The 11,703-nt window shown below is 34.4% G+C and overlaps 1 protein-coding gene across 2 annotated transcripts in view; it reads right to left on the bottom strand.

The window, feature by feature from the left end:
* Nucleotides 1-2,004: 2,004 nt before the first annotated feature.
* Nucleotides 2,005-11,703, bottom strand: part of SEPTIN7 (septin 7) — a 57,866-nt gene continuing 48,167 nt past the window's right edge. The window contains exons 10-13 of one of the 2 annotated variants that reach the window (XM_084510104.1): nt 8,611-8,631; nt 5,714-5,849; nt 3,558-3,697; nt 2,005-3,026 (exon numbers count right to left, since the gene is read on the bottom strand). In XM_084510104.1, the coding sequence (XP_084366230.1) occupies nt 2,987-3,026; nt 3,558-3,697; nt 5,714-5,849; nt 8,611-8,631 (337 nt within the window). In that variant the 3' untranslated portion in view covers nt 2,005-2,986. The remainder of the gene's footprint in view (nt 3,027-3,557; nt 3,698-5,713; nt 5,850-8,610; nt 8,632-11,703) is intronic. The other variant, XM_084510105.1, reaches the window with a different exon arrangement.

The following is an 11,703-nucleotide window of genomic DNA, read 5'->3' as shown; positions in this document are numbered from 1 at the left end:
GGAGAGAATCAGGGGGAAAAGTAGAACTCATGGGTTGAGATAAAGACAATTTAGTAGGACAGAAATAGAAGGGAAAATAATAATAAGAGAATATACAAAGCAAACGATGCACAGTGCAATTGCTCACCACCCACTGAGTGATGCCCTGCCATTCCCTGAGTGGTGGCAGTCCCCCGTTTTATTGCTGAGCACACCACTGCTGCATGGTGTGGGACATCCCTGCGGGCAGTGCGTGCCAGCTGCCCTGGCTGCGTCCCCTCACAGCTCCTGGTGCACCCCCAGCCTCCTTCTGAAGCTGAAACTAAGCGAGGCAAGAGAAAACGTCACCTGGATGCAATAGGTTTCTGACCAACTGCTATACATCAGCCCACAACAAAGCCTCTGCTGCAGGTACTTTGAGTTGCAACACAAATAAGTAAGCTTAAGATGCTATTAAGTAAAGTGAGTTTTTAGTTTACAGAAATAAAATGTTTTTATTATTATATATTCAGTGGGAGAAAAAATGGGCTGTCATAGTACTTCTTCAGCTTAAACATTTTTATTGGCTACACAATTACTCTTTCAAGGTAATTTTATTTATTTCTATTTATTACAAGTGTGGAAACTCTGAAAAAAATCTAACTTTTGGCAAACTCATACTTTTCTGGTGAAGCCCAAACTTACCATAAAAATCCAAGCATTTAAGAAACAAGTTCAGAAGGGACAACAAACGGACAATGTTCCGTTTCCAAAACCAACTCAGAACATTTGATTTCCATATGCTCTAAATGTTCATTCAAATACAATAGCTATTATGTTATATAATATTTTATGCCCTCATACAAAGACCTAACGAGAGCATAACCTCATTTCTGATTACCCCAAATGTGGGGGGTGGGGTGAGGGTGGGTTTAAGGTAGGGACAGAAAGAGAATAAGTACAATTAAAATTATTTGCTGATAAATTAAATCCTAATTTCTGAACAAATGGGAATGCTAAAGTACAACCATTTCCATAGGAAGCAAATCCAGAGCTTTGACCAATCCTAAAAGCAATTCAGAGCTGGCGCTTCTTTTCCTTGCAGTAACTTTTGCCTGTTCTTCACATTGTTCAGTTTCATGAATTCCACTGAAACCTGAGAGGGCACGCAGGGCAGACAGGAGCTGTGATATATTAAAAGATAAGAGATTTTGCAATTATTTTGCAATTCTGTTTATTTGAAAGGGAAAACTATGTCTACTTATTGATGACCAGTGTCTTCTGTGAAAAGAAAGAGGCAGTGTACTTAAAAGGAGTCCTTTATACAGACTACTGAAAAGCTCTTCATTGGGAAGCTGTATGAATAAATGACATTTCCAATAAGTGTAATTCACATAAAAGAAAGCATGGCAGCAGGGGTAATACAGTGGCACCTGAAAAAAAAAAAAAAGAAAAAAAAAAAAAGCTGTTCTTCATTGTTTTGCAGGCAAACAAAAAGATATAAGGAGTCTGCAACAGTTTAAGAAGTTACAACTGTTCTTTCTGTTCTTTATATACCAAATTCCTGACTACTACTACTACTAAAACTGTCTCAATTCACTTTGAAATCAAAATAAAAGGGTAGAAAACAAATGCTTGCCGATGACAGAAGTTCCTGAAGAGGTTGCACATGTGTTAAAATGCAGCTAGATGCACATAAAAGCTTCCATAGGGCATAAAAGACGATGCAAAGGCAGTATTCCTGGGCCTGGAGCAGGTCTGACACACAGCAGGAGCGTGTGGACAGCTGGTGCCCTCTTCTGGACAAGCTAGATACTTGTTCAGCCAATGCAGAGCACAGCTGGCCCCCAGCTACTCACTCAAACAAGATTTACTAACAATTCAACAACTCACAGGCATTTCTGTACCTTAGGCTAATTCCTCAGGCAATTCAAAGACAGGTCAATTGGGACAAAGACAAGGCCTGTGGGAAAGAGAAAACTGGAGCACTTCCCGAGTAAGTGCTTGGCTATACAACTCCTTTAAGATTTCTGACACATCACCGTGTTACATCACAACATTGTTTATTATGTGACTTTTTACAATACAAACAAAAAAAATACAGAAATGCAGTATATGAATACAGCTAAATGCGAAATGGTGACTTTTTCTTGAGGCCATATTCCCATTTCTAGTAAAATAAAGAAAGACTGCACACAGGTAGAAACAGGTTGGTAGTTAACTCCACAATTTTGCCTAGAAATGACCTATAAATGCGTTTTCCTGCTACTTACCATAAAATGTAAAAAGGGAGTTAAAGGAAAGTTTTACTCACTGGTTCCTACCATATGAAAGAAGCTATATTCTATTTAGGAGGGCCAATATATGGAAAAATACCTAAATTAAATGTTATTACAAAAATGAAGCAGTAATGAGATCCTTCAGGCTAAAGAAGTTAGTAAATGAGAATAGCATATATTTAAAGAATCCAAAACATAAAAGGGTTGTTATAAAAAGCTTAGGTGCACTTTAAGCCTACGACTTTAGTTTTTCCATGTGTACTTTTAAACAATGGAAGTGTCAAAAATAGGGTCAACTGTGTTAGACTAAATTACATTATTGTATATGCTGCACTGAATGGAATTCTTGTATTATAGTAATAAAGAAGCATCGTTTGCATCATATTATGGCAATTTGTCCTCACTAAAAACCGTCTTGAGTCCTTGCATTTTTGAATATCCTGTAAACCGTCAAACCACCAGAACATGATTGTACAACAGTAAAATGTTTTCTTTTGCATTAAAATGACATCTGTTTAAAAAAAAAAAGGAAAAAAGGTACTTAGAGCTGTTATTTTTCCAAGTACACAACACCCTAGACAATTCAAGGCATCTCATTCTCCATCAAAATTAACAAAAATTTGTCATGCTGTTAAATCCATTACTATGGATACAACTGGTGCAAAATTGATCAAACAGATCCAACAAACACTGATGTCCAGGCTGGCATATTGGCAACTAATACGTAACTGGTGGTCAAAATGATGCATTTAAAATATCTTCCCTTTCTTCTTGTTCTTTTCCAAGGTTCTACAATGATATAAAAAAAAAAGTCAAACATCGAATACATGTTATTAAATTCACTTTTTACATGATTTTTTTTTTAAATAAGCATTTTCTCAAGTCTTACAGGTTCCAATACACTGTATGAAAATGTATTATATTCATCGTACTTGTGCATGAAGTCAAGCAGTGCATTTATCACGTTACCCTATCTTGTGGATTGCAGACTTAATCAGTTTAATTCTTGAAGCTTTAACTCTCCACCCTTCAGAAGTCTGATACGATCTACCTTTCAAATACTACATTTTTTTTAGATAGATCTGGCTATGTATGAATATAGCATTTTTCCAGATTAAAACTTGCTTTTGAAGCTAATAATAATCCCAGTATTTTTGAGAGGTGTTCATCTGCAACTAAATGCAGTTTCATTTTTTTATTGGATTTTAAATGAATTTCCATAGAGGTCAAACACCACTGACCATTATTACTATGGAAATTTCCTTTTAACAGAAAGTTACAGAACATTTACTATGAACTGCAGATTAAGAATCAATTTACCTGGAGGAATTCTGTTGTTCCAAAATACGTTGCTGAGCTTCCCAGTTTGCTTTCTCATCCTCAAACTGGCGACGCTTTTCCTCTAATTCTTTGTGTTGTGCCTCCAAATTCTTTTTCATTTGCTCATGGCGTCGCTGCAGCTATAGAAAAAGTCATGAACGGACTCAGCAACGACACAGAACATTGCAGCAACAAACATCAGCAACTATACTAAAGTGAGATAGTATCAGTTTCTCTTCAGAGAAAGTAACTCTTAAACCAAAACTTCTAAGGTTATGGGTATAATTAAACACAAAGAAAAGCGTTTTAAATCCCTTAAACACGTTGTAAAGCTCACAGAAAACTCCCCAAATGCTGCCTGAGTCACAAATAGGAGTTGTAGCCAGTTACATGCAGCAAGCAACAGGAAACTCAAGGAAATGTTGGTATTTGATGCAAACCTTAAGCAAATTACAAAATATTTTAATATCAGTAATACATAACATAGTAGCTTTGACTTTGGAGGAAAAAAACACACATTGATTTCATCCTATAGTGTTAACTACATTAAGGATCTGTTTGGAAAAACATTATTAAATGGATTAATTTACTCACTAATTAAACGAATTATTAGTAGTATTACTGAAGTGAATTGTCTACACTGCCAGTATTGCATAAGAAGTCTCTCCTGAAAGCTTCTGGTGATGGGACCGGCAATCAAATGCCCTGGATGCAAGAATGGAGACACTGTGAGGAAAAGTAATCCCATTCACGTGCTGCAACAGGTTTTTTTAAATGACTTCATTAAAACTCCCTCTTCTCTCTTACAAGTCCTTATTCTTATGCAAACCCTTTAACATAGATTTTACGTTTTTTTTTTTTTTTTTTAATATACTTTAAACGCAGCACGGTCTACTGCCTACTTATAGAGATATACAATGGAGTTTACGAAGTCATGAATGAAGAAAGGGGAGAAAAAAAACTTATCAGTTTCTAATTGTTTGTTCAATTCAGCAAGATGCTATCAGTGAAAAAAGTCGAGAGATAGTACATGCAAAAAGACGGTTTTTTTGCCCTGTTTTTCCATATAACAATTTATCTACAGAGTTGTTGTCACAGCACATTGTGGAAGCCAGAATTATAAATGGGTTTGAAATATTTACAGAAATTAAGGAAGCAAAAGTTCATCAATACCTAAATAAACACTGTGATTCAAATAAAACACTTAGCTTTAAAACTCTCAAATTTCTGACTGGTCTACCTTAGTATTTATATCCTTTGTTTACCTATTGACTTCTTTTAATGAACAAAAAAATAGACTGAAAAAAATGCAAGCCATCAACCTGATTCAGTATACAATGGCTCCTTACAATGCCTAGACTGGCAAGCATTTCAACTACCCTGCCAAATTTCCTCACTTTCCCTCAAATTTGGAGCCACACTGCATCTTTATGAACATTGACTATTTAAAGCTCTTCCATTAAGCTTCTTGAGAGAAGCTGCTTACCCAAAACTTAAAATTAATTTTCTAGTTTAATGTAATTTTATACTAGTCTCTTAAAAAGAAAACACTTCAAGGGCTGCTTGAAACCCATAAAAACAATTTCACTGTGAATAAAATCCATTCACCTGGATGAGACAGAAATTAGTTAAGTATCAATAAAATTTATGTATGTTTAAATGATACAAAAACAGTGCCAACAAGATATGCCTGCCTCTTTCTTCATCTAGTAACTCTTATTCAGATTATCCCTTAGACACTGTATCAGAAGTTCCTCAAATGCCTTTTCAGTATGCAAAGCAAATTATTATTACTAAATTAGCTTATGTAAAACATGAAAGTCTGAAGAACTTTTTTAAGCAATTGTAAGAAAACAGGTATAAAATATTCCAAAGAGGGGAATATTTTAATAATAATAATAGTATTTTAATATTTTAAAAGAGAGGGTAAGAAAATTAAGGAGTATTTCAAAATACTGTGATTGTGAAAATAAAACAAGAATGTATATGAACATTAAAGTTGCATTTGAAGTTTGTGCTTATCCTATTTCAGCAAAGAGAAAAAGTTGGGAAAAATAACTGAGTTTTTGTTACACGTAAAATGTTGGAAAATCTTGGAGAAAAGAACCATCTTTGTATTTGTTCACTTTCAAGCATATTTAAGACATTTTCATTACCTCAGCTTCAGAGTCCTTCAGTTTCTGAACTTTTTCTTTGACTTTCATCTCAAACACCTGTTCCATCTCCATTTCCATTTTTTTCATTTTGGCTACATGCTCTCTCCTTTCCTCTTCCATCTGTGCCAACGGGCTCCTGCCACAAATCCAGAAGAAGTAGTTAGCTAATAAAAACTTTTTTTCTTTCTGTAATATTTGGGTATCTGTATAAAAAAAGATAAAAATCCTGAAGCATTATGATAAATAACACAGCTTACATTCATTTTGCATTATTTCATTAACTGTTAAGCTTCCTACCAAAAGGAAATTTCATACAGTATATCTCCCCCCTCTCCCCCCTTTTTGATTTATGTTACATTACGGTTAAAGAAGCTCTTGACTTTTTATCTTTGGTAGAACCTGGTCATGGGTACGGAATAAACCAAAGTTACGAGTAATAAAAAAAATGAGTATCTTCCAAGTGATCTTCAGGCATCTTGTTCTTTGCAGTTCAAATATATATAAAAATCAATAGATAGAACCTTTATGTAGAACAGATTAATAAAAATTTTTAACAGAGTTTCAGACAGAAGTCCCATTTTTCCTTTAAATTGTCACTGTTCAGAGTGATTGTAAGCATCAAGTTAGCATTGCAACTGTGTTGAACGAGGTGGTCATACTTCCAAAGAAGTTGGAAAAAAGTAGCAAAAAAGTTTTGGGCAACTGAACATTCATCAAAATGATAGCTGGAAGAATTTCCTTCAGAAAATTATTCATTAAATTGATGTATAAAAAATAATATCTTTATATTTATTTATTTATTTATTTATTTATTTATTTAATGGTTACTACTTTTTGGAATCCTACAGAATTTTTAAAGCTATATAAGCTTGAGACCCACATGAATGTGGTGCAAGCTCTGAACAGCAAGTTTCATATTAAATACCCAATAAACAGGATGGTTTTGATCTAAGGATGATTGCTATATGCAGCCTTATCATAAGAATTTCATGCCGTTCAACAAAAGCAACCCAAACAAATCACTGGCCTCTTTTTTCAGTTTTGAGAATGCATGGCTTTGGAAAACATCAGTTTTAGTTGTCTTATTGATAAAAATGGAGAAAACAATGTATAGGGAACAGTTACAATCAACAACAGAGGCTATCTGCTGTAATGTATGCATAATTTGCTCAGGCAAGCAAATTATAAATTAGAGATGGCAAGTTTAAGCCCTAGCAGAAATATTATTTTCACTTTCAGTGCTTAAAACAAACATAAAAACCCCAAACTGTTCTGCTTCAATTCATGCAGAAAAAGCACTCTAGGAGGCAAACTAATTAAGGAACTTCCAGCAATGACTGAAATAAAATTAGCAACATCTATTTTGATTCAGAATGTACCACTCATTCTTAAAGGAATGAGCTTACATATTCGCCATAGTTAAAATGTGTTTTTTAAGATCTGTTTTGACTGTTAATGGCTCAGTTTATCCTTATTGCTTGCTTTCGACAACTAGCCATACAGTGAAAGTAAGCAGGGTCCCATAAAGTTTAGGCCATGTGAACAGTTTTTCAAATACCAGCATTTTAAAATGTGCTTTAAAGGTTACGATCAGGAGTGGTAAGGAGAAAGAAAATGGCATTTCCACAAAAAATCTGATTGAATCTGAACTAATAGTTGCCAAGTTTGGACTGGTGAATAAAATTCTGTATTACATATGGAACTGAAACTGATCCTCAGTTTAATGCTTACTCTAGCCATTCAAAAGGCCAACTGCTAGGAACTTTTGTCAAGGAAAAAAACTTGGTTAAACACGGGTCACATATAATAATACACAAAAAATATCTCGCGTAAGAAGAGAACGAAAGAGGAGGTGAGTAGCAGTATTTGTGTAAGCTAACCATCTGTCCTAATAAAATTATTTCACTGTTACCTTTTAGAGGTGTAAAGTTCTCAAATATGCCTGCTCTTCAAAAATTAACTGAGACATGGATCTGAATACTAACAGATCATTGCTGCATTTCCCATAGACTTGGGAGGGAAGTAGTACTGTCCTTCTGTTGACAGCCTCATCATCTAACACAGATGTCAGGCAAGCTTATTTGAGAATTTGAGAAAGTGGCAAAAAACAGTCTGCACAGAACATTTGATAAACTTACAAGTGAACTTTTACAGCTGAGATTTTTACAACAGAGGTCACAGCTAGTTTTGTTGGGTCATAAGTATGTGACATGGGTAAGTGCACATTATCCTTTATTTCAGGATAAAATAATACAAGGGGCTTAAGCAAAAAAGAGCTGAAAGCAAAACACTAAATAAATACGTAAAACATTTAACTGATTTAACAGGATGTGTGTTAAAGCAGCCCCCTAAGATCTGCAAAAGTTAAAAAGTTATTCTGCATATGTGCAAAGTGGAACCTCTGCAAGCCAGTAGTAAGATAAACCCATGGTCAGAGAAGGTTGAAGTAATTGATTTCCCAATCCAATGAAAACTTGTAAATTTACAGATAACTATAATGAATTAGTGGAATTTTCATAAGCATCTATATAAACATGATGGAGCTTGAGATAGAAACTGGGTAAATTTCACAATTTATGCACTGAAACAGCCTTTTCTACTCATTGTTGAAATTTGACCGTATTTGTCTTGAGGCTTAGCCAAAAAGTTCCCAAAGAGAAAGGGTTTTTACAGAGATATTTGTCCCTGAAATTATTTATAAGTTCTTAAAATTTACATTAGCAGTGCTTTATAAGAAAACCAACAACAACAAAAAACAGCTAGGGAAAAAAAAAAACAATGCCAAGAGCTGGATAACAGAAAACTGTTATAAATTTGAAACATTAAACAGTAAAACCCTTTTTGTGTTTAAATAATTTTTGTCTAAGTTTTTTGGAAAAATTTAAATGACCACTTACATGCCTTCAACTGTGTCAAATCTAAAAAACAAAAAATACAGAGGCTTAGCTTAGCATGCTTAAATAAAACCACAAAACCAAAAAGCAGTAATTAAAAAAGTAAATTCATTATTAATAGAGTCCTAAAGCTAATTATCTGCTCCCCCAGAAAGCAAGTTTTTCACAGTAACAGGAAAGACTGTTAGTTAAAGCTTATTATATTTAAAGTTCAGTTAGTAAATCACTACACCGTGTAGATATTAATGCAGATTTGATGTGCAGATATTTTCAGCAATAGTTTACCTAGAGTATGCAAGCTCTTCAAGCAATTTTAAATAGTTCAGTGACACAAACAACCACTTGCTATAAACAAGTTTTATGAAACCGAAGCCATATCGAGGCTTATCTACTCATTAAAAATTATCTCCTAGTAAAGGATGTTATCAATGATGTCCTTTTATTAATGAAATTAATAATGTTCCTGTGCTGCAAAAAGAGCACTTCACATCAATGGCCAGCAGAGGTCTCACCGGAGGCTGTGCTCAGCTCTGGAGGAAGCTTCACTGCAGTTATTTCCCCTGACCTTGATGCTTTACCCTGAGCTTGTGTTGGGTTAGCATTTCACATACACCATAGAGGAGAAAAAATAGTCTGAAAACAAGATTCTCATATTAAATCTCACAACAAGTAAGATGGGTTTAATACCCTAGAACTATTTCACTGAATTTCCTTCTCTCTGGTGAAAAGGAAGCAGAGAATCTTGGCTTTTTGGTAAGATAACAGTAAGAATATGGTCAAAAGGAGTTAGAAGTAGTTTAAACTAGGCAGTTAGAAGGATTTATGCATTGTGTATTTTGTGACCCAGTGTGCCAGTTTATTGAACAAATCTCTAGATAAATAAGGCTGATCTTTACAGTATACAACACGACTTTCAATTAAATATGGTTTTATGTTGAAACTCACTGAAAATACCAACTTTGTATAGCAATTTAAGAATTTTATATTTCAGAGCAAATGCAAATTTTAGCATACGCCACATAGTGCACATGTAAAATTATAGTTACTGCACAGTGTGAAGAGACAAGTTATTGCTATACCTGAAGATTACCCTTGATGATTATTTATATATTATTTAAGAGATGAAATGATCTTGACAATTTGAAGAAATCAGACACTAAACATAAAACACAAAAACACTACGTAATCATGGTGCATGCTTTGGATGGCTCTTAGGTCAGTGTGTTACTTGTAGAAAAGTCAATTACAGTTTTACCAAAGCAAAGGAGGGAAAAATCAAAGAAAATTATCATCTAGACAGAACAAATTGCTTCAGTTCATCTGCACAGTATTATTAAATCTTATAACGTGGACTCATACTGATTTTCACATTTGCACTTTTGTTCAAAGAAATAAGTCAACAGTTGCCTGAAAAATAAAGATCCGCTAAGATCAGAAAAATATAGCTGCATTGAAGGTAAAAAGATCCGGTCTCCAATATCTTTTGGAGAAGTGCAATAACCACAGCTTGTACAATCTCTGCCTATATATACCCTTCCAGTTTACAAAAGAAACAGCAGGTTAGGAGTTTCCAGAGCCAGAGGTTGTATCTGTGTTTAACAGGATGCTTGTAACACCACCAGACAGCATCAGAGCATGTCTCTATTCTCAGACAGAGACACTGGACCCATCTCCCATTAAAGAATCAGATTTCCAGAGGACAAGTCAGATATTGCTCCATTTTGAGACACAGACATTTCTTTCAAAAAAGGAAGCAGCCAAATATAAGATTCCTCAGGGGATGCACAGATAAAGCGTTAGCATTCATTCTTCCCCCTTTCAATTGATTTCTAGGAAGACATGCATGGTTATTAGGAAAATTTTCTCTATGCTGCTTCACCTATACTAAATTCAAAACCATGAAAGCACACTAAGCTTTAACATGCTTTTTGGCTTAAAAAAAATGCTGATAATTCAACATATGGAAAAAGTAGCAAGACAAGAATAGCATCAGCTTCTTCATAACCAGCATGTGCATTCATGATTTATAATTTTTTAAGTCATCCTGAGTTTGAAGAAAAACTGCAAAAGATTCAAAATTTCGTATGTTTGCAATAGATTTTGCCACCTTTCAGATGGCTGAATCAAACTGATAACTTATTTCTTGAGAAAAAAAACTGACAGCTCAGAGTGCCACCTTTATTAATTCACATCAGAGATTCAGTGCTGCAACATTCTGTGCATCAGATTTCTTAGCAAGAAAATGAGTTCCAAAAGGCACTAAAAGTGCTATAAATATTCAGGTGGAACAGCACAGTGACCTCAGATGACAAAAAACTAAGCATGATTCTGAAAGCAAAGTAATTCCAAACATTTGGAGCACAAATCCTAGTGGAAAAAAGTTTCAGAAATTAGCAACTGATTGACAAGATTGAAAAGATTGAAAGAGGAAGAATACAAACATAGTTTTTGAAGTCCTTCTGGTACAGGTATATATACAGAAATGCATCTTATTTTGTTTGTAGTATAGGAATCAAAAAAATCACTTTTTTAAAGAAGAAAAACAACAAACAGTACCTTGGATATAACTAATAGACTAAGTCTGTAGGTACAGACTAACATAAATACAAACAGGCACAAAACACAAGAAATAGTAAATGTTATCACAAAAACCAAGGTTCTTCTAAATCTGAAGAAAATCCACTGAGATTCAGAAACAGAGATAAACTGCTACTAAACACTGCATTAAAAATCAAAACAAATTCCTATGATACACAAAAGAGCAATAAAAAGTTTCACTTTTCAGTACAGTGATAGCAAATAGCACAGTAAAAAATAAAGTGAACAATACACTAAAAAAGTATAACAATAGCAAGTTAGATAGATGCTGGAGGCAATGAGTAATCCTCTATTCTGCATTTTCTTTAATCCACTGTCATTGAACAAAGAATTAGGCTAAAGATCTTCCACCCAAACGCTCAAGAGGGCTTTCTTCCCTGTTGTTCTCCTAGCTGTGCTATTTGTTCTCCATGGTGACTATCTCATTTAGCAATTTCTGTTTTTAAAACTCCTCCCCTCTCAGCCATAATACTGTACTGTCATGAGGATGAAGTGCAG

This window comes from Aythya ferina (genome assembly GCF_964211825.1).
Source record: "Aythya ferina genome assembly, chromosome: 2".
NCBI lineage: Eukaryota > Metazoa > Chordata > Aves > Anseriformes > Anatidae > Aythya > Aythya ferina.
The sequence above is the reverse complement of the archived record's forward strand: the minus strand, read 5'-3'. Positions and strand labels throughout refer to the sequence as shown.